A 23,759-nucleotide genomic window follows, 5' to 3' on the forward strand; every position below is an offset into this window, starting at 1 on the left:
GTCACCTTGTGTGTCTGTAACAAGGCCAAACATTCAAGGGAATGTAAACTTTTGATCAGGGTCATTTGGGTGATTTCTGTTATCATTATGATTTAAAAAGGAGCCAGACAACTATGTGATGATAAATGGCTTCATATGATCACTATCCTTAAATAAAAGGATCACAATTTCAGCACAACCATATTTCCTGTGAGGGCACCAGCCGACTCTTTATCTCATTTTATTTTGAAGCCTAAGATCTCCAAATGAAACACCAGCACTCTCGTATCTATCTTTGCCTGCTGCCGCGACGAAGCGCAGAGTAGATTGTTCAGATAAGCAAACACTCTGAGATCTGTTAATCTAAGAAGCATTAGCATTGCTTCTACACACTTGCTGAAAACTATCTGTGCCAATTAAAGTCCGAAAGGCACCGTAAAAAATGTGTAGGCTATACCCTAATAGGTGAACCTTATGAATTTTCTGTGTGATGGGTAAATGCCTAAGTGGAAATATGCATCCTTCAGATCGACTGGCGTAAACTAGTCTCTGGGATGAATATATTGGGAGAAAGTTTTGAGCGTGAGCATTTTGAACTTGCAAATTCTGAAGTGTTTGTTGTGGTTCCGCAAATCCAGAACGGGACAGAGACCAGACCGGCTGATCTGTCACCACACCACAACATGCCGGAGAGTATAAAGCTATTATGGCTTTATATCTAAAAGGGAGCATAAAAAATATTTACCCTGACAGTAAATATCTTAACAGAAGAATAATCACGTTCTGCGATGTACCCGACGGCTTGTCTAACGAACAGTTTTGCGACCACTCCACTGCGAGCCCTGCTGACGATGGGAAGAGTACGAGAATGAAGGGACCTTTGGCAGTGTCTTATATTAGGGAGGTGGGGCTCCCTTATCACTGCTGAGATTGGTCTGTCAACTGACAGCTGTGGTGTCATTGGTGCTTCCAGGATCGGATACGCCGAGGTGATATCCCATAGTGAGCTACCGAACTAATGTTAGAAAGAGAACCCATCTATTGCACACTATATAGTACAGAATGTAACTCTTACAAGGATTTTCTCTGCATTGAGTGAGAAGATGGACTCGCAGGGCAGGTTACTCCCCTCTTCGCAGTCCGGATCTTTTAGTTGCAGGATAGATGACTCTGAGGGACCAAAAAGAAACATTAAACAAAAATCAATGATTGTGATGAATTCCGACAATGACTGTGGCTTACTGAATAAGTGGCTTTCAAGTAAGATTTATTTTTGAGTGTGACCTATATACTACTGGTCTATTAGAATGTGATGCACAGAACATCACTAACTGCAGAATGTGCCAAAATGACACACTGATTCTCTAAGACCCTCTTTACCCTGGTATTAAGATACCAGGGTTTCGGGTGATCCGATCACATGTGGTCAGCGCTAAATGTAGGTCTAAACGGGTTCTAAAACGTTTTGTGATCGGATATCAAAAACCAAAACCAATACCTCACCTGTCAACCAACTGCTGCGCAAAAACAAGAGTTTACAAACGACTTTAAAAGGAAAAAAACGTCTGATCTCTAATTTTAAAAAAATACATACATACACAAGCACGAATACTTCACTGATCTTCTTCAATGTGTCTGAAATAAACATGCAGGGACACTGAAGAGAAGCATGAACATCTAAAGCTACTTTAATATAGGTAATCCACTAAAATAACAAAGAATTCTGCTAAAAATTATGCATTTGTCCATAGATTAACTTTTAGATGCATCAGGGTGAAACAGTGCACAGGTTTTTTTCCACACTTTCTTTGTCTTTTCTGCACTTTAATGCAGTAATAAACACACTGACAGAGTGATTAATGCATGTCATCATGAAATCAGAGACCCTCCCCTCAAAATCCGAACACAAGTGGTCACAAGAGACACATTTAAGTGACCTGGTGTAAACAGCAATGTGTCTCGTCTGGCCACATGTGATCGGATCAACCGAGATGCATCTTATTATTATTATTTGCAAACGGGGTCTGGTGGGTTGCAACTCTGTTCTAACAATAGCAATGACAGCAGGGAAAAAATAAAGCAAGCAATATGTAATGAATATAATAAAATTCAACTAACTATAAAATTGTGCATAGTTAGGATAGCAAAATAAAAAGTCTTATCAAGTTTTAAAAGAAAAGAGAAAACACTTCCCATATCTTTTGTTGGACAGGTTGCATGACATGCCCTCTTAATTGAAAACCATGAATAAAACTACCCAGTGCAAATAATAAGACCCAGACTGCATTAAATATAGGTCCACTTGTGTCGAGGATTAGTATGGTTTGTGCCAACCACATTGATGCATTTATGCACTTAATGGCTGTCCATTTCTCATATTAATCAGCCAAACACAATATCTGTCCCAGTGTTTGTGATTCAATCTGTGACACTGCTGGTATATAATAGGACTCCAATTCAGCTTATGTTATGTTTATAATTTTGCATAATGTTGGTCCTGTGAAGTTCATGATAATATTAATACATTTCAATGTTTGATTTTTAGGACATATTTGTTTACTTCTGTACGGTTAACAATTATGGTACTGTGTTGGGCTGCAGTTGAGAACTACTGCTCAAACACATTGGCCCAATTCACAATCTCCATTCTTTAAGTATAAAAAGAATATACTACACAGGTGATGGAAAAGCATTTTGTACGACAATATTGAGACATACGACCATGTCATAAAACTGCAGATAAATATGCATACCTTCTGTATTGCACTGGGTTGAGGGCAGTATTTGCCAGCATTTTTAAGCAAAAAATGTTTTATATGGACCTCATTTAAATTTTGTTTGAACAGTGTATGTACAGTGTATGGTTACATTTCTTTTTTTGTGATAACAGTGGTGACTTAAATCAAGATATGTTTTTCTGTAGTAATAACAGCTAGAAGTATGATATTTTGGCGGAAACTAAGGGTGCGTCTCAATCAGTTCCCTAGTTCAGTAGTCAGGACACTTATCAGGGAGTAAAAATCGTTCCAGTACACTGAAACTTTTGCTTGCTAAAAAAATCCCACAATGCACTGTAAAAACCAGGAAGCATCGTTGCTCAATATGTTCCCTTACCGGAAACGTCATCATGTCATCTGACATCTCTAATGTTGTTAAAAGACGAGCACAAGTGTAAAACTATGAAGTCCAAGCCTTATTTTCTCTTTAAAGAGATGTTGTTTGTAATGTCTTTCATTCATAATTACCATGAAAGTAATAATTACCAAGATGAGTTGTTAAAAGGTTTAAAAGGCACACCAATATATTTTTATTTATGCCATTTATCTGTTATAACAACACTGTACGTTTGAATATCTTCAATGAAAAAGAACAATAGTGTCCATTTATACAGCAATAGTGCTGATTAATAACAGCTGTGCTTCTATGCGCAAGCTCGTTAACTAGTCGCAGGTGATTGAGTCACAAGTGTCCCAATGTTTAGTGGATCAGTTCCCTTACCAGCGCCTGATTCGTGTTTACAATATACTGATTCATGACATAGGAAGCGAGGGAGCTGACTGAGACACAGGGTAGGTTACTATGGCACATTTTAGTAAAGGATGCCATCACAAAAGGCATCCTTTTCCAAAAAAGTACTGTGGTGGTACTATGGTACGAAGACTGTGTGAGATAGTACAATGGTGCTTTAATATACAGTGGGGTCCAAATGTCTAAGACACCTAGTGAAAATGATTCTATTTTGTTTTTCACTACAAACTTTATTATTAGCCTGACTGACTTTACACAACTTCCAGGAGTGAGGGCACAGATGTTTATCAGTCATGTTGGCAAGATACTGGGTTGATACAACAAGTGTTTTGAGGAAGAACTAATCACTGGATTTGCCAAGATTTGTCCAGTTAGTGGCATCATATCTTTGAAAGATATTCAGAGTTTTGTTTGAGGCACTTGGTACAGTTAACTAGGACCCCGTTTACACCTGGTATTAAGACGCGTCTCGGGTGATCCGATCACATGTGGTCAGGTAAGACACATTGCTGTTTACACCTGGTCATTTAAAGGTGGAGTAAGTCGTTTTAATCCAATACACTTTTTGTCAAATTCTGCGAATATCTCTTCATGGTCCCCTAGCTGTCTGTTCTGTGTGTGCGCTGAAAATAAATCTGGTGTTTGTACACAGCCCTGGCTCTGTAAATGGAAAAATATCCAAACAACACTATTGCGTGTGCATGAATTTGGGGGTGGAGCTTCTGAAGGAGCACAGAATGGAGGGGTGTGTTTGTTTGGCTGCTGAGTTAAAGTATCAACAGTCTTTCTCAGAATCACTTACTCCACCTTTAAATGCGTCTTCTGTGACAACTTGTGATCGGATTTGGAGGGGAGGGACTATGTTTCATGACGTCATGCATCAATCACTATGTCAGTGTATTCCAGCATGACACTGAAGCGCAACAAAGTCAAAAAAGACAAAGAAAGCTTTATAAAAAAAAAAAAAAAATGGCACGCTATTTCTCCCAGATGCAGTTGAAATTTAATCTAAGCACAAAAGCAACATTTTGAGCAGTCTGTTATTTTAGTGGATTACGTGTATTAATCTGAGCTGCAGATAGGTTTGCCTGCATGTTGATATTAGACACACTGAGGAAGACCTGTGAAGTTCTCATGCTTGTGTATATATCTGCTTTTTTCATTTTCCGATCAGACGGTTGTTTCCTTTTAAACCGCTCATAACAGGCAAAGTTTAAACTCTTATTTTAGCGCAGAGGTTGACTGACAGGTGAGAGGTGGCACTTTGCTGCTGTCAGGACGCATACAGGACTGATTCGCATTTACACCTCAAATGTGATGCGTTCACATGCGTTTTTGATCACATTCATATTTGTTTTTGTGATCCGATCACAAAACATTTTAGACCCCATTTAGACCTGTATTTAGCACTGACCACATGTGATCATGTCATCAAAAACGCATCAATTACTTAAAGGAATAGTTCACCCAAAAATGAAAATTCTCTCATGCTTTACTCACCCTTTTACCATCCCAGATGTGTGTGACTTTCTATCTTCAGTAGAACACAAATGAAGATTTTTAGAAGAAAATATTAGCTCTGTAGGTCCATACAATGCAAGTGAATGGGTACCAACATTTTTAAGCTCCAAAAATCACACAAGTCAGCATAAAAGTAATCCATATGACTCCAGTGGTTGAATCAATGTCTGCAGTCCATTATTACTATTAATTCTCCTCCCTGCTTAGTCGGTCTCCACTTTAACTTTCACTTTCACATTCTTCTTCTTGTGTTTTTGGTGATTCACATTTTTCATGCATACACCCCATACCGGGCAAGGAGAAGAATTTCTAGCAAAAATTGACTTAAATATTGATCTGTTTCTCACCCAAACCTCATATCACTTCAGAAGATATGGATTGAACCATATGGATTACTTTTATGCTGCCTTTGTGTGATTTTTGGAGTGTCATAATTGGCACCCATTCACTTCTATTCTATTACCTACAGAGCTGAATATTCTTCTAAAAATCTTAATTTGTGTTCTGCAGAAGGAAGTCAGTCATACACATCTGGGATGGCATGAGGGTGAGTAAATGATGAGAGAATTTTCATTTTTGGGTGAACTATTCGTTAAGTACCAGGTGTAAACGTGGTCTGTGAGCAGAACTGTATATTCTGGTTTGTTTTCTGAATCACCTCTGTAAAATTTTTATTAATTACTTTTAGACAGACAGAAATTCTTATCACTAACTATAAGTCTATTCACACTTTCCACTATTTTTCTGTTTTCTGTACAACCATTCCATAAATCCACCAATTCCATAACCATAATGCCTAGTAATTATTTAACTAATCTGTTGTGATACAAGTCATGTATGATCAAACAAAACAAACTGTTGTTTGCTGTGCTTAGAAGAGTTAACCTAGTCAATGTCACAGATTTACTTGCATTAAAATAGTGACTTAGAAATAGTGCAGAATCTTAAAAAATTTCTAATTGATTTACATCATAACTTTTCTTTGTCTTAAATTTTTCAATCATTAAACTTTGTATATTTCCAGGATAAAATGTGGACTCAGACTTCTGAACTCCACTGTATACCAAAGCACTAAATGACTGTCATTCATAGACTACGGTATTGACATGGTACTCCAAGTCACCTCAAAGAATACCATGGTCTTACCATACTACCATGCCTAAAAATACATTTTAATGCCATGGTCCTGTTTTATAATTAGTTGCTGAAAGCAATCTTGAACTCAAAATGAAAATGTCAATGAAACTGGTCCTGCTGCATGTCTGTACGCCTGACAGAAGTCTGTGTACAAGACCCCACGGTTTCTGCATGCATGAGATCAATAGGCTCATGTCGCTGTATGCGGAAGAGATTGAATCATACACAGATCAGGACGTGGCAGAAGCTCACCGCAATCCGCCGCATACTCCTCCCACTCAGCCGGAGAGCTGCAGCCGTGCTTATGAAGATCGCTGTTGAACAAGGTCAACGTGGAGAAATACTCGCTGGATAAAATTGCACCGCACAAGTACAGCAGCAACACGGCCGCCAGCACAACACCCCCGCCAGCAGGTGCCATGTTGTGAGTAATGCAATATGTGCAGGTGAGGAGCGCTGCAGTATGGGTAATGTAGTTGCATGTGAATACATTTGCTTCGACAGAGGTCGTGTCGGTGGAAAACTAAATAACTACATTTCCCATCAAGTTGCTTCATAGGCCCCGCCCTTTCTGAGGATTCAGGAAGTTGAATGCGTGTTTTCATACCGTTTCATGAAGAATGGCACCGGGTGTGTTAAAATGTATCGAGTGTAATGCGGATGCAAACGAGCTGCATCGAGATTACAGCAACGGAATACTAAAGATCACTATATGTGTAAGTGTAAAGTTTGAAGTGTAAAATATGGGTATCAACTTTTCTTTTGATTTTAATACATAACTGTATGCCCATTGAAATGCACATAAAAAGGTCTGGGATAGTTGTCACACTTTTTACTGCAGTTAGTAGCCTATCACTCAGGGTACTGTAGGTTTAGGATTTAAATACAGTTTTTGTATACAGTCACATAGCATAAAGTCTTCCTTGCAAAAAGCTATTGAATTTGAAAGCTATTGAAACGGAGGGAGGAGACAAAAAACAAAACAAAAACGTATGTACCCCATTTGAATAAAAAAAAAAAAAAAGACTCATCTACTTTAAAACGCTGTGGAAGAAGTCGAACCTCTCAAACTGCTTGACAAACCTGACATTATAAACAGCACTGATGAGGTAAAAAAAAAAGAGGAGACACTGTGCCGCATCAATGTCAATGTCAATCATCGCCCTTACTCTAATGTATCGTGTTTATTCTGTAGTAGTAACACAGTGGCAGGAAAGTAGTTTCATTTTAAATCTATTAGAAGGAATTTATTAGAGCATGTGAGCATTCTATTTTATATTGTTTTATTTATTCATATGTGTTTTGGCTATTATTTTTTCCATAACAAATAGTTCATTTTTTAGAAAGACTAGCTACATTGACCTAACTAAGGTAATAAGGAGCCATCCATAGTGGTTATGGCCCTAATTTAACAAATGCCAATTAAACAATGGGAGAGCTATGGGAGGCCAAACATTCATAATGGCAAGTACAATGTAGAATGAAGGGGTTTAAAGTCTGAACCTCCATGAATTTTGGACTAATTTTCCTGTTCTAACAAACAAGCCATGTTTGCCTTCAGATATTTCAAGATATGACTTACTATAAATTATTAAGAGCCTGATGACAGGAAAACAGTATTTCAAAAGGAAACCTTTTATTTTTTTTTACTGGAAGCACAGTCCCAGCTCAGTAAAGTGGCATTTAAAGGTACAGTCAGAATATTATAACTATCCCTATAAAATAATTATAAAATAAGGTTTTCTTTAAATTAGTTTAGTTTGATTTCCCATAGCATTTTGAAATAAAAAATGTTGCAGATGGTTCCAGATATCCAATTTAAACATGAAATTCAGTTTAGTAATTATATTAATTAATAATTAATTGCAATGATGTAACCAACCAACTTGTACCTCTACCATTTTTGGACCCAGTAAAAAAAAAAAAAAAAAAAAAAAACATTGTTGTGCAGTAGTGTATGGGTGTTTTGAAATAGTGAATGGCAGGTTAATTGGCGTGAGCACAATTTTAAAAAGAAAAAGAAAAAACAAAGAAGATCATTATTTGCCTTTGATTAGGTCTTGTTGTGGTGTTAGAAATTAAAGATGGTATGTCTACTAGTATAAAATCCGTTCATTAAGGTGCTACTGGGCCCCGGGAATTGAACGTTTCACCTGGCCAGGACATCAAAATCTTAGTCCAACCAGGTATCTGAAGTTGGTGACCCTGTTCTAACCATATAAAAATTGTGTCATCCTTGCAAGGTTTCTATTGTGACAACATACAATGACAAATTGCCAGGGTCAGAAATTAATGGGAGCTTCGGGGCAAAAATTCCACCGAAATTGACAAAAATGCACCCAACATATTTTGTATAATAATAACTAGGCCAAGAACAAAGCATATCATCTGCTGTTTTTGAGAATATTAATCAAGAATGTCTTTGTTTGAAATATAAAATACTATCTTTAGTAAAAAAAAAAAAAAAAAAAGAAGAAAAAAATACATTTTCCAGAACATATATGTATTTAAAATGTATTATAGGTTATTAAACTGCTTTTTAGCTAAACAACACAGTAAAAACAGCAAAACAATTATTAAGCACAAAACAAAAAATGAAAATGTTACATGCAAAAATAACAAACCATTGTTTTGTCTACCAGAAATTGTATGAATTGTTTGAAATTTCAACATTAAACAAATGTGACAACTTGACATTTATATAATAATACATTTTTTAAATAACATTGTTCTGAAAACCCAGTTCAACTTTTTTGTTCTACCATTGTTATATAGACCCTTTTCTGAATGTATGCCAGTGTGATGTTGTGTTCACTTGTTTACCCAACAAGTACAGCAAAAATATGATTACATTGACTTTTTTTTTTTTTAACTAGATGTTTAAAACCAACATGCAAAACCATTACTAGAGAAAACAAGTATTTGTGTAGTTGGATTTTTGACTCAAAACCTTACTTATACCTTATAGTTAACAGGATATAGCCCTTGTGACAACTTGCCCTAGCGATGAATCAAACACTCTGTTGGACATCATGCAACACCATTAATGTATATGTTTGTAGTAGTCTGTAATTTTCCACTGAAAGTAAATTGGGGTTTTTTTTCTGTGCAGGGCTCATGCAAGAAACCAGTTGACAAATACATTGAATATGATCCAGTTATTATTCTAATAGATGCCACCTTATGCAAAACCCAGGCCTTTAGGCATATTCTCTTCAACACTGAGATCAATGTGAGTCGAAATATAATCTTATTGTTTCTTAACAGATTTAGAAGATACATTATGTGGTCATCATGATCATAATCATGATCTCTCTCTCTCTCTCTCTCTCTCTCTGACAGAATGTTCAGGAGTAGAATACTTGTTTACTGCATACTGCATATTATGTGTTTATTTTATGTGTGGTTCTTTTGCATTTTTACTCATTTTTAATGTAAAAAAATCTCTCTCTTTATATATATATATATATATATATATATATATATATATATATATATATATGTGTGTGTGTGTGTGTGTGTGTGTGTAAATAATTTTTTGGTAAAATATATATATTTTTTCAAACATAACCTCTTTCTCTCCTCTTTAGATCCACTGGAAACTGTGTGTGTTCTGTCTCTTGTGTGAGGCGTATCTGCGGTGGTCTCTCCTGCAGGGGTCACAGCTCAGCAATGACCCAGCTGACATAATCAGATACACTAAAGAATGGGATTTTTACTGCATGTTTGCATTGGCTGCTCTGGGTAAATTATGATATCCTTTTTGATGCAGTCGGTCATACAGTAATGAACTAAATGGTATTACTATGTGTATTACAATTGAAGCATAGGCAATTATGACAGATGTGGAGGTTTGTAGTGCTTGTGGCCCAGGTGTCTTGATGTGTCCTGTGATCTTTCCATTGACCATGTTGGTTTTCAGGTGAATTTCATGAAGAACATGTCCAGGGCATATTCAGCCCAAAATCAAGCCTAGTACCATTAAGATTTATTTGCATTGTGACATTATTTTATGACAATTATGCACATATTCCCCCTAACCTTTCTGTAATGTAAAAAAACCAAAAACATTCCCACTCCTGTTAAATGGAAAATTGTAAAGTACAGACACATTTTCATGTATAAATACTTTAGTACATTTTCTGTACTGCCTTTATGTGGAAAAAACATTGTATTGCAGTATTCTTTTACTGTAATAATATATGCTGAAATAAACATTGTAATAGAGTATTTTTCTTTACTGTGATAAAGTAAAAATGTATGTTTAATTATCCTGAAAATGTCACAATGCCAAAAATGTTAATGGTCCTAAAAATAAACCAAATTTTGTTTGTTTAAAAAAAAAAAAGGGGGGGGGGCCATGATTTCGGTGTGAAATATGATTAAGACGTGACTCACTCAATACTTAAGTACCATGATGTAATTGAAATAATATTTTATTTCTTTCATATTATGGTAATGAGAATAAGAGTTTTTGTAATACAGTTATGAGAATTTGGTTTTGAAATTAGTTTTATTCTGCTGATGCCCTTTTAATTAAAAATGGATCTTGAACAAGTTGTTTGTTTATTTTACCTGCTTTTATTTTAACCTGGATTTTGCCATGAAAATAGCCGTAGAAGCTGGCATGGCATTAAAAACAAACAAACTAACAAATTTTGTTGTGAAATATGACCAGATATTTACCCTAACAGCATCTGCTCATGTATTGTGTATTTCTAGAGTTGGCAGTGTTCTGCGTGGGTGTGCTGGTGATTCTCTGGTCAGTGCAGTGGTTCTGTGGTGGTGTGTTAGAATTTACTCCCCTGTTGAAGGCTCTTCTGCTCTCCAGCTATGGCAAAGTACTGTTAATTCCAGCAGTCATCTGGGAGCACGATTTTTCCCCACTCTGCTTCAGCCTCATACGACTGTTTGTTCTCACCTCCAATACACAAGCCATTAGAGGTAAATATCAACACACACAGCTTATAGGGTCCATACAAGTTAAACACACAAACAGGTAGCACAAGATAATCACATGCTCTCTCTCATTCACATAAATACCCACAGGCCAAGTGTACACTTCACATACACACACACACAAAGTAAACACACTCTCTTTTGCTCTGTTTCCCACACATGTGCACTCACAGAAAGGGGCTATATTGTTTGGAATAGGACACAACAATAAAGGATGCATATCGCTCTGTTCCTAGAGCAGCTTTGGGACTATCTGATCACTGTCTGGTTCATCTTCTTCCAACCTACAGACAGAAATTAAAATCTGCTAAGCCTATAGTAAGGACTGTAAAGAGATGGACCAATGAAGCAGAGCTGGAACTACAAGCCTGCTTTGACTGCACTGATTTCAGTGTTTTTGAGGCTGCAGCCACAGACCTGGATGAGCTCACAGATACTGTTACATCTTAGATGCTGAATTATTTAACATTTAATGATGACAAACCATGGTTTACAGCAGAACTCAGGCAGCTTCTTTAGGCCAAAGAGGATGCTTACAGAGTTGGGGATAAAGTCTTGTACAATCAGGCCAGGAACACACTGAATAAGGGAATCAGAGTGGCTAAAAGAAGATACTCTGAGAAGCTGAAAAACAAGTTTTCAGCTAACGCATCAGTGTGGAGTGGCATGAAACAACTTATGAATTACAGGACTCCTACCCCCAACCCTGTGGTGGACCAACAACTGGCTGACAACCTGAATGTGTTCTACTGCAGATTTGAAAGGCCCAATCTCACACCCCACACCCACTCTGACCTTCACTTCACACAAACACCAATACCTCCTGCAACCCCCCTCCTCCCCCCTCCTGCTACTCAACCTGCACTTAAGATCTGCGAAGATGATGTGAGCTGCGTCTTTCGAAAACAAAGGATAAGGAAAGCACAGGGCCCAGATGGCATTTCACCTGCATGTCTTAGATCCTGTGCTAACCAGCTGGCCCCCATCTTCACACAGATCTTCAATAGATCACTGGAGCAGTGTGAAGTCCCATGCTGCTTCAAACGTTCCACTATCATCCCCATCCCAAAGAAACCAAAAATCACAGGACTTAATGACTACAGACCTGTCGCCTTGACGTCTGTGGTCATGAAGTCATTTGAGAGACTGGTGTTGGCCCACCTGAAGGACATCACTGGACCATTTCTAGATCCCCTTCAATTTGCTTATCGAGCAAACAGGTCTGTGGATGATGCAGTCAACATGGGATTGCATCTATATCCTGCAACATCTGGACAGACCAGGGACATATGCATGGATCCTTTTTGTGGACTTCAGTTCGGCTTACAACACCATCATCCCAGCTATTCTTTGGACTAAATTACACCAACTCTCTGTTCCCACGTCTATCTGTCAGTGGATTACCAGCTTTCTGACAGACAGGCAGCAGCTTGTGAGACAGGGGAAATTCACTTCCAGCACCTGTACAATCAGCACTGGTGCCCCCCAGGAATATGTGCTCTCCCCACTACTCTTCTCCCTCTACACCAGCGACTGCATCGCCAAGGACCCCTCTGTCAAGTTCCTGAAGTTTGCAGACGACACCACTGTCATTGGCCTCATCCAAGATGACGATGAGTCTGCATACAGAAGGGAGGTTAAACAGCTGGCTGTCTGGTGCAGTCAAAACAACCTTGAGCTGAACACACTCAAATGGTGGAAATTATTGTGGACTTTAGGAGGAATCCCCCAACACTGTCCCCCCTCACCATTCTATACAGCACTGTGGCAGCAGTGGAGTCATTCAAGTTCCTGGGCAATACTATCTCACAGGACCTGAAGTGGAAGACCCACATTGACTCCATTGCGAAAAAGGCCAAGCAGAGGTTGTACTTCCTTCGCCAGTTGAGGAAGTTCAACCTGCCACAGGCGCTGCTGATACAGTTCTACTCAGCGGTCATTGAGTCTGTCCTCTGCACTTCAATAACTGTCTGGTTTGGTTCAGCTATGAAATCAGACATCAGAAGACTACAAAGGACAGTTTGGACTTTATTATTGGTTGCCCCTGCCCCCCCCTTCAAGAACTATACACTTCCAGAGTGAGGAAAAAGGCTGGAAAAATCACTCTGGACCCCACTCACCCTGCCCACTACCTTTTTGAACTGTTGCCTTCTGGCCGACACTTCAGAGCTCTGAGCACCAGAACCGTCAGGCACAGGAACAGTTTTTTCCCCCAGACTATCCATCTCATGAACAGTTACAACTGCCCCTTTGAGCAATAATTAATGTCCAATACACAGCTTAGTCTTTTTATATTATCCAACACATCCTACCTCCTCTGCCATTACATTCCCTTGCACTGTACATAACCGATTTGTATTTAGATTTGCACTACATATGTGTATGTGTGTGTGTATGTATGTATATATGTATATGTATGTATATATATTCATATACAGGTGCATCTCAATAAATTAGAATGTCGTGGAAAAGTTCATTTATTTCAGTAATTCAACTCAAATTGTGAAACTCGTGTATTAAATAAATTCAATGCACACAGACTGAAGTAGTTTAAGTCTTTGGTTCTTTTAATTGTGATGATTTTGCTCACATTTAACAAAAACCCACCAATTCACTATCTCAAAAAATTAGAATACATCATAAGACCAATAAAAAAAAAACATTTTTAGTGAATTGTTGGCCTTCTGGAAAGTATGTTCATTTAATGTATATGTACTCAATAGTTGGTAGGGGCTCCTTTTGCTTTAATTACTGCCTCAATTTGGCGTGGCATGGAGGTGATCAGTTTGTGGCACTGCTGAGGTGGTATGGAAGCCCAGGTTTCTTTGACAGTGGCCTTCAGCTCATCTGCATTTTTTGGTCTCTTGTTTCTCATTTTCCTCTTGACAATACCCCATAGATTCTCTATGGGGTTCAGGTCTGGTGAGTTTGCTGGCCAGTCAAGCACACCAACACCATGGTCATTTAACCAACTTTTGGTGCTTTTGGCAGTGTGGGCAGGTGCCAAATCCTGCTGGAAAATAAAATCAGCATCTTTAAAAAGCTGGTCAGCAGAAGGAAGCATGAAGTGCTCCACAATTTCTTGGTAAACGGGTGCAGTGACTTTGGTTTTCAAAACACACAATGGACCAACACCAGCAGATGACATTGCACCCCAAATCATCACAGACTGTGGAAACTTAACACTGGACTTCAAGCAACTTGGGCTCCTCCAGACTCTAGGACCTTGGTTTCCAAATGAAATACAAAACTTGCTCTCATCTGAAAAGAGGACTTTGGACCACTGGGCAACAGTCCAGTTCTTCTTCTCCTTAGCCCAGGTAAGACGGCTCTGATGTTGTCTGTGGTTCAGGAGTGGCTTAACAAGAGGAATACGACAACTGTAGCCAAATTCCTTGACACGTCTGTGTGTGGTGGCTCTTGATGCCTTGACCCCAGCCTCAGTCCATTCCTTGTGAAGTTCACCCAAATTCTTGAATCGATTTTGCTTGACAATCCTCATTATGCTGCGGTTCTCTCGGTTGGTTGTGCATCTTTTTCTTCCACACTTTTTCCTTCTACTCAACTTTCTGTTAACATGCTTGTATATAGCACTCTGTGAACAGCCAGCTTCTTTGGCAATGAATGTTTGTGGCTTACCCTCCTTGTGAAGGGTGTTAATGATTGTCTTCTGGACAACTGTCAGATCAGCAGTCTTCCCCATGATTGTGTAGCCTAGTGAAACAAACTGAGAGACCATTTTGAAAGCTCAGGAAACCTTTGCAGGTGTTTTGAGTTGATTAGCATGTCACCATATTCTAATTTTTTGAGATAGTGAATTGGTGGGTTTTTGTTAAATGTGAGCCAAAATCATCACAATTAAAAGAACCAAAGACTTAAACTACTTAAGTCTGTGTGCATTGAATTTATTTAATACACGAGTTTCACAATTTGAGTTGAATTACTGAAATAAATGAACTTTTCCACGACATTCTAATTTATTGAGATGCACCTGTATATGTGTGTGTGTGTGTGTGTGTATATGTATGTATGTGTGTGTTTATATGCATGTATATGTGTGTGTGTGTATTTTTATATATATATATATATATATATATATATATATATATATTGTCTATTGTGTATTCTACACATACTTTTTTCTTTTCAATATTTATCTATTTTTTTATTCAATTTTAATTATTTTTCTTGTCTTGTTGCTGTTTTTGTATTGTTGTGTACTGGAAGCTCCTGTCACCAAGACAAATTCCTTGTATGTGTAAACATACTTGGCAATAAAGCTCATTCTGATTCTGATTATTGTTAATTTATACTTAATTCTAGTTCCAATCATAAGTTCCAATTATTCCTAGTTATCTGAAGTCATACAATAGCTATGTTTCATACAATAACTATGTTTGAGGAACAGACTTAAATTTAAGTCATTTATTCATTGATAATTTTCCCCTCCACTGAAGCTCTTAATATCATTCACACTTGCACACACTGTATTTTGGTGTTCCTCTGAGCGAATCTGGAAACTGAAAAATCTATTGCTTGTTATAAGTTTCTTTTTAATTTTATTACTGATATTTAGCTTTTTAAACTTTAAAAACTTGCTTGAAACTTGAAAGCTTCATGCCATTGTTAAATGTTTTATTTAAAATTCGGCTGGTTATTATTTATTTGGGCCGTCAATTTAATGCATTAATTTAGTATGAAACTAGGACACTGCATTCTAAAACTAAAAACGAGACGCTCAAAAAGCATCTGTCTGATGCACGAGTACTCATATTCAGTACTCAGTGCTCATATCAGTCATGGCGTGCATACGCCAACTGCCTGTGAATGCGCTTAGTGTAATTAAGTATTATTTGAAAGGCTAGCATTCAGCTGTATGCATTAAATTTGAAATATTCTTTGGGGGAGTTGCGTGGTGCCATGCGAGGTTCGGACGTGTGAACGGCGAGCTCTGTGCACTTTGCTAGTTTGAAAATGTTTGTGTCATAAACCAGTGAGATTCGATACACCCTGATTCTTAACTGTTCTAGGAAGACAATATGTCAAAGAATTCAAAATCCTAAGGCTCTGCAGACATTAAAAGACACTTCTGTGCTTAAGCTGAAGCCCCAGAGCAGCAGGCTGGCCTGGGACTTGATTTGGCCGGTGAGGTGAAGGAGAACTGTAACTGGCAGAATAACGTCCATATTGTTGGAATTCCTGTGGGAGCAGAGGGTCAGAATATGGTGGAATTCCTGGACGGGCTCCTTCCGAGTCTGCTCGACATAACAGGCAATAAGCTAGAGAGTTCCGGCTCGGCGATCCGCTGAGGGAGACAGGCCCCGATCAATTCTGGCCAAATTTCTGAGATCATCCGATGGTCTTTATCATTTTATTTTTGACACACAATCTATTTTTTCTAATATGTCAAATGTTAATATGAGTGGATTGTCTCTCTCCACGTGGAATGTAAATAGGTTGGGGCACCCCATAAAAAGAAGGAAGGTTATTTATTTTCTTAAACGTAAGAAATATGATATAGTGTTTCTTCACAGGATGTGTAAAAATCTTAGTATTACAGATATTTGGAGACTTTTGAACCCATCTGCTTGGGACTATACATTTTTTTCATCAGTCCATAAGATTTATTGTAGAATAGATTTTTGTATATATCTAAGTCCCTCATTTCATATGTTGTTGATTGCTCAGTTGGAAACATCTTAGTCTCAGATCACGCCCTGGTGAGTTTAGAGATGTTGCCACATACGGAGAAAAAGAAATCACATAGTTAGCGCTTTAATGTATCCCTTTTGCAAAATCCTGAATTCCAACAAATGTTAAAGGCTGAAATCAGTGTTTATATGGAGACCAACTGGTCCTCATTATCCTCTGTGGGCGTGGCTTGGGAGGCACTTAAGGCGGTTCTTAGGGGTCGGATCATACATTATGCCTCATTCACCAAAAAATCCATAGCACGAGAACTCATGGATTTGGAAGGGAATATTAAAAGTGCCAAGGCAGAGCTGAAGAGCCAAATGTCGTCTGATGGCCTCAGAGAATTGACCAGATTGAAATACAGATATAATACTATTTTGTCGCAGAAGGTGGAGTTTTGGCTATTCAGGGCAAGACAGTCATACTTTGAGTCGGGGTACAAAGCAGGGAAGCTTTTGGCTAGATATATAAAGCAGAGAGAGTTTTTTTCTACCATTCCCTCAGTGAAATCTGCTGGTGGTAAAATATTTACCTCAGCCATTTATATTAATAATGCTTTTAAAGAATTGTATCTTGATCTCTATAGTTCCACGTCTTCGTCTACTGATGAAGATATTAGAAACTTTGTGGAACCATTAGAACTCCCTAAACTGATGACTGAACAAAAACATTTCTTGATTCTGAGATGAGCTTGGTGAGGTAATTAAGGCCTTGCCTATAGGCAAGGCTCTGGGGCCAGACAGCTTTGCTGCTGAATTTTTTAGATCTTATGCTACAGAATTGGCTCCACTTTTGTTAGAAGTTTATACAGAATCATTAAAGAATGGAAAGCTTCTGCCAACCATGACACAAGCCTGGATCAGTCTGATTCTTAAAAAGGACAAAGATCCAAGCATGTAAGAGTTACCATCCAATTTCCTTGATCCAGCTAGATGTAAAAATATTATCAAAAATTCTGGCTAACCGATTAAGTTATGACATTTCTTATACATATAGATCAGGTGGGGTTTATTCGGGGCCGTAGCTCTTTTCACTTGACGCCGAAAAGGCATTTGTTATAGTAGAATGGGATTATCTTTTTAAGATTTTGGAAATATAAGGGTTTGGGAATACTTTTATTGGATGGATTAAGTTACTTTATAGGCCCCTGGTAGTGGCGGTACAAACAAATGGATTAATTTCAGATTCTTTCCCCATTATTGTTCTGTCTTGCCCTGGAACCATTAGCAGCTGCGATAAGAAAGGAAGATGATTTTCCAGGGGTGGTGGCGGGAGGTATGGCACATAAGCTTTTGCTCTACGCAGATGATATTTTATTATTCATCTCCGAGCCCACTAGATCTATGCCTTGCCTCCACAGAATTATTAATTCCTTTTCTAAATCAGTTGGTCTAAATCCGAAGCTTTGGCTCTGACAGCGTACTGCCCAGCGACGGCTTTTCAGCCAGGCATCTTCCAGTGGCCCAAACAGGGCATTAAATATTTGGGCATTTTATTCAAAGCAAATTTGTGTGATTTAGTTAGTTAATTTTGACCACTTAATAAAAATGATTGAGCGTTCTGGGCAGGTGGGCTTCATTACATTTATCTATGATTGGGAAGGTTAATGTTATTAAAATGAATTGTATTCCAAAATTCAACTACCTGCTACAATCTCTCCCTGTTGATGTCCCCCTCTCTTATTTCAAGCAATTTGATAGTAAAACGAAGTCCTTCATTTGGAATGGTAAGTGTCCCAGATTACATTTCAATAAGTTACATAGGCCGATTGACAATGGTGGGCTAGGCCTACCCAAGATTTTGTTTTATTATTATGCATTCAGTCTCTTTCTGAATTATTCATTGGTTGCTTCCATCTGAAAGAGCCCCTCCCTGGTATTGTATTGAACAGGAAGTTCTTGCCCCTATTTCGCCATTGCAAAGCCTTTCTATCAAACTAATCGGAGAAGTTAAGTTACACCCCGTTATCTCGCATTTGCACTCGGTATGGACAAAAGTGTCCAGAGTGTTTAATTTGGACATTTATTTAAATGTTGCCTTGAGCATATGGCTGAACCCAAAATTATGTATTAATAAGTCCTCTTTCTGCTGGTCAGAGTGGATTGTGAGGGAGGTGAATACACCCGGTGACCTATATGAGAGTGGAGTGTGGAGATTCTTTAAAAATGTGGTTCAACATTTTGGGATCCCCAGATCTCAGTTCTTTAGGTATTTACAGCTGTACCATCTGCTCTGTACTATTTTTGGGAGTAGCATACACCCCCCTAAAGCGGCAGATACTCTGGGAGTGGTGATTACTGCTTTTGGAAAAGGTCATGAGGCATCAGTGTATTACTCCCTGCTATGTCAGAGTCTGGTGGATGGAGCTTTAACTTTTATCAAGAGATTATGGGAGAAAGATTTAAACTTGGTATTGGAGGAGGGAGTGTGGGCTAGGATTCTAAAAAATATCAAGTCTGTATCTAGAGATGCAAGGGTGTGCCTTATGCAATTCAAGATTTTACATAGATTCTATTGGATCCCCTCTAGATTGTATAGGCTTGGTCTTAAAGACACACCCACCTGCTGGCGATGCCAATCAGAAGATGGAGACACAACACATGTTTATTTGGGGGTGTGTTAAGATCCAAGAATTTTGGTTGAAGGTTCAGAATTTTGTGTGTGACATGTTGGGCACTCAGGTTTCGTTTTGCCCCAGACTCTGTATTTTAGGCGATGGGGCGGTCATCAAAATGGGGGATAAACACATAAAAAAACTGGGTTCTGACCAGTGTTATGACAGGCAGACAGATTGTTTTAAGGGGATGGAAGTCAGCTGGAGTGCCCTCATTTCGGGAGTGGTGCACGGAGATGAGGAGGTGTCATGTAGAAGGCTGGGGATCTGGAATTCATTCGATGGGAAATGGGACAGTTTTTTGGCATTTTTGGGGGACTCTCTGCGAGGGGCTGTGGTTTTAGATGTGCATGATTATTATTTTTTGTGTGTGTGTGTGTGTGTGTGTACTTGTATGTGACCACGGGGATGTTCATTGGGGGTCAGGGTGGGGTTGGTGATTGGGGAGGGGGAGGGGTAATAGAAGAAGTTAAATGTTGATTTAATGTATATTTGGTTTGTTTTTCTTTGTCAGCTATATGAATCAATAACATTTTTTTATAGGAAATATTCTTTGGGCTTAAGCATCCCACTGTGTATCATATGATGACAACTGTACAACCATACAATGTTGTACTTTTCATGTTTAAAGTGAATAATTCCTGTAACATCTCTATCTTTCAGTGATTCTGAACTGCAGAAGGTGTCTCGCTCTCTTGGCAGTGTGTGGTGGGTTGCTGTTGGAGACGTGTGTTTCCCAGGCTTTAAAAACATTGCAGGTCTGCTCACAAGACTATCTGCCAGTGCTCTAGAAGAACGCAAGGACCTCGCTTTGAAAAAAGGATTGTCTCAAACCTTTGACCATAGACATCAAGCAGTCTCGTCTAAATGGATCCTCTATGCATTAATGCAAAACTTGCTTCTTGAAAGTCCTCCTTGCCATTCGCGAGACTGAGGAACACAAAGTTTGATTTATGCTTCGAACAAAACTGTTTGGATGTGGAGGCAAGCTGTCATTATTTTGGAAATGTTGTTTAATCAAGTTGTTCTTTACAAAGACATTGTGAAACTAAATGGTCATCGATAGCAAAGATGAGAAAGCGACGAAAAGCACTAGTCCCAGGGAAATGTACCTAAAACGGGCTTTAGTGCAGCCAGTGGGAAAGGCCCTTATGGTAACAGTGTGATTATTCGTTTTTTAACATGCATTTGCCAAGCCTATTCCTTTTTTTAAAGGGATAGTCCACCCAAAAATGTAAAAAATTATGTAATTGTAAAATTATGTCATCATATATTTGCTCTCATGTTTTTCCAAAACTGTAAGACTTTCTTCTGTGGAACATTTTTGGGTGAACTATTCCTTTAATACCTGTAGTTTGACTTCTATTGTAAATTCACCTCAAGGCAGGGGAACTAGGATCAGTATAGGTAGAAAAAGTGCAAACCTGCAGTTTTCTTGAAATCCTGTATTTTTACTTCGCCTTTGAAGACACAGCTTCACATTCCCGAGGTAATTTGTCAAATTCCTGCCATTTAGCTCTGCTGAGAGAAGACGAGAATACTTAAATATACTATAGATGCCTGCAGACCAACGTAAACACCATATGTTCACAAACAGGTATGATGGTATGGCTTATAGACTTTCTTTTTCAAACACTTAAATGCTTATATAATTTACTTTTGTTACATAAATGTGAAGTATTGGCTTTTAGTGTTAACTTGCGCAACATGAATGAACTCAGGGAATAAATCTTGCACTTCTTTATAAATCCATCGCTTATTGTTTCATAACAGTTTAGTGTTTCTGAGGCAATGTTCTGGGGGAATGTGGTTATTAAGGGATATGTTTAACAGATTTCAGCATTGTTCTGCATTGGAGCAAATCTTAAGTGCTTAAAATAGTTAATCTTCACATTTCATCAAGGTTTTTATGTAAACTGAAACTATTGTGGTAATTATTGCATGTATTAGTATTTCATTACCTTTAAATTACTGTGTGGGGTGAAATATTTTGTCAATCTGTTCTATACTGCATATTTTGTCATGTGAAGATTGTTGTGACTAAACACAGGTCATCGTGAGATGTCCAGGAGTCGGAACCTTTGTTTTCATTGCACAGCCATGCCCAAGTATTTGTTGAACTCCTTGGCAGATGGTGAGTCTTCAGGAAAATTCTGAGAGACCTCTGTGTATCTGTTTCACAAATCACTATTGTTTAGCAGTCATGTTCCTAATAAGTCATGAAACAGGTTTATCTGATTAGTAAAGAATGTAAGGCCAGGCTCCTCTCAATGCTGATTGGTCAATAAAGTGTTCCAGTTCCATCTCTAAATTCTGACTGGATAAGTCATGTTCGAAGCTATACCAATAAGCCCTTAAACCAATAAACTTGTTACATTAAAAAAAAAGATATATTTTACAAATTGTATTTTATCATTACATCATTTTGGTCAAGTATTTGGACTCTTAATCTTAACTTAATGCATGAATTCCTTTGAATTTGAGAACAAAACATCAAACCAATTTGCATTTATTGTAGAAAAAGATAAAGCACACTTTTCAAGCAGAACATTTAACAAAAAGAAGCTTGTTACATTTTAAATTATAAAACAACAGATAAATGATTTAAAATTAAGATTATTTGGACACTTGATATGGCTTCATTAAAGATTAAAAGTTCAAGTTTTTTAGTTTTTATTTGCAATCATTTCATTCTCAGAACTTCTTGACAATGTCTGGGCATAGAATCAACAAGTTTCTTTAAAGCTGTGGTAAATGTTTACTCCAGGTTTCAGCCACCAAAGCTTTCTGTTCATCCACACTAGAACATAGACATTTTCTTCATAGGTGCTCTTGCCAGATAAGGAAAAAACGAAATCTTCCATCCTCCACAGTTGGGTATATTGCAAAAAAGTTCAAAGACGAAGGACTTGTGAATGAGAACAGAAAGCGCACAGGCAGATCCAGCAAGACAACCAGCAGATTGGACAGGATAATTGTGAGTAAAATCAAGAGAAACATGTAAGAAACTGCTGCAATGATTGCCACACACATCAATGAGAATTAACAGATACAAATTATTTCACAGACAATTCAAAACAGGATCAATGAGTATGTGTACAGAGGGAGAGTAGTGTGGCGAAAACCATTCATTAGCTTAAAGAATAAGAAAGCCAGGATAAAAGAACATGAACAAAGACAGCAGCTTTTGGAGAACTGTCTTATCAGATGTGTCCAAATTGAATCTGATGGCAGAGTATTTGTGTGGAGAAAGGCAGGGGAAGAATTCCAGCCACACTGCACTAAGGGTACTGTAAAGCACAGAGGTGGAAACTTCAGAGTCTGGGGTTGTTTCTCTTACAGTGGTGTCAGTGAGCTTGTGTTCATTGATGGAATCATGAACTCTGAAGTGTACGGAGAAATTCTGGATGCAAACTTGCAGAAATCAGTGAAGAAATTATTTAAGACACAGAAGTGGCTCTTTCAACAGGATAACGATCCAAAGCATACCAGCCACCTATTGAAAGAATACTTTGCAAAAAATTAAATTAAGGTCGTAGAATGGCCCTCCCAGAGCCCTGACCTAAACCCTATAGAGCACCTATGGGATGCAATGGAGAAAAAAAAGTCAGATCGTCGATGTTCTAGTGTGGATGAACTGAAAGCTTTGGTGGCTGAAATGGAAACATTCACCACAGCTTTTACAGAAACTTGTTGATTCTATGCCCAGACGTTGTCAAGAAGTTCTGTGAATGAAAGGATTGCAAACTAAAAACTTAAATACTTGAACTTGTAATCTTTAATGAAGCCATTATCAAGTGTCCAAATAATTTGTCTTCATTTTAAACCATATATCTGTTGTTTTATTATTTAAAACATAAGCTTCTTTTTGTTAAATGTTCTGCTTGAAAAGTGTGCTTGTGATCTTTCTTTACAATATAATACAAATTGGATTGATGTTTTGTTCTCAAATGCAAAGGAATTCGTGCATTTTTAAGATCAGCTTAATATACAGGTGCATCTCAATAAATTAGAATGTCGTGGAAAAGTTCATTTTTTTGTTAAAAAAATGGTTTTTTGTTAAATGTGAGCCAAAATCATCACAATTAAAAGAACCAAAGACTTAAACTACTTCAGTCTGTGTGCATTGAATTTATTTAATACACGAGTTTCACAATTTGAGTTGAATTACTAAAATAAATGAACTTTTCCACGACATTCTAATTTATTGAGATGCACCTGTATACAGTGTATACACACCAGTCAGCCACAACATTAAAACCACCAGCCTAATATTGTGTAGGTCCCCCTCATGCCCCCAAAACAGCGCCAACCCGCATCTCAGAAT

The 23,759-nt window shown here is 38.0% G+C and overlaps 2 protein-coding genes across 8 annotated transcripts in view; one reads left to right on the forward strand and one right to left on the reverse strand.

Moving 5' to 3' along the window:
* ttc13 (tetratricopeptide repeat domain 13) overlaps nt 1-6,586 on the reverse strand; it is a 48,607-nt gene extending 42,021 nt beyond the window's left edge. For all 4 annotated transcript variants that reach the window (XM_051654739.1, XM_051654737.1, XM_051654738.1 and 1 more), the window contains exons 1-2: nt 6,418-6,586; nt 1,055-1,149 (exon numbers count right to left, since the gene is read on the reverse strand). In XM_051654739.1, coding sequence (XP_051510699.1) covers nt 1,055-1,149; nt 6,418-6,586 — 264 coding nt within the window. The remainder of the gene's footprint in view (nt 1-1,054; nt 1,150-6,417) is intronic.
* arv1 (ARV1 homolog, fatty acid homeostasis modulator) lies at nt 6,482-21,933 on the forward strand. 4 transcript variants are annotated; one of them, XM_051654878.1, is made up of 6 exons: nt 6,482-6,611; nt 6,714-6,881; nt 9,278-9,397; nt 9,756-9,909; nt 10,888-11,109; nt 20,096-21,933. In XM_051654878.1, exons 2-6 carry the CDS (start codon nt 6,786-6,788, stop codon nt 20,221-20,223), a joined length of 720 nt encoding a protein of 239 aa, XP_051510838.1. In that variant the 5' UTR covers nt 6,482-6,611; nt 6,714-6,785; the 3' UTR covers nt 20,224-21,933. The 4 variants fall into 4 exon arrangements, with proteins under 4 accessions (XP_051510838.1, XP_051510839.1, XP_051510840.1 ...); XM_051654879.1 differs by lacking the exon at nt 6,714-6,881 and having other exon boundaries at nt 6,582-6,611; nt 20,096-21,797; XM_051654880.1 differs by lacking the exons at nt 6,482-6,611; nt 20,096-21,933 and adding an exon at nt 11,298-11,433 and having other exon boundaries at nt 6,711-6,881.
* Nucleotides 21,934-23,759: the final 1,826 nt, after the last annotated feature.

This window comes from Myxocyprinus asiaticus, chromosome 25, assembly GCF_019703515.2.
Source record: "Myxocyprinus asiaticus isolate MX2 ecotype Aquarium Trade chromosome 25, UBuf_Myxa_2, whole genome shotgun sequence".
In the NCBI taxonomy this organism is placed as follows: domain Eukaryota; kingdom Metazoa; phylum Chordata; class Actinopteri; order Cypriniformes; family Catostomidae; genus Myxocyprinus; species Myxocyprinus asiaticus.

What these genes read in the sequence shown, in the direction of transcription:
- arv1 (XM_051654878.1), top strand. Translation starts at nt 6,786, where the DNA reads ATGGCACCGGGTGTGTTAAAATGTATCGAGTGTAATGCGGATGCAAAC. An exon ending in TACTAAAGATCACTATATGT is followed by an intron (nt 6,882 to 9,277) that starts GTAAGTGTAAAG and finishes TTTTCTGTGCAG; the next exon opens with GGCTCATGCAAGAAACCAGT. An exon ending in TCTTCAACACTGAGATCAAT is followed by an intron (nt 9,398 to 9,755) that starts GTGAGTCGAAAT and finishes TCTCCTCTTTAG; the next exon opens with ATCCACTGGAAACTGTGTGT.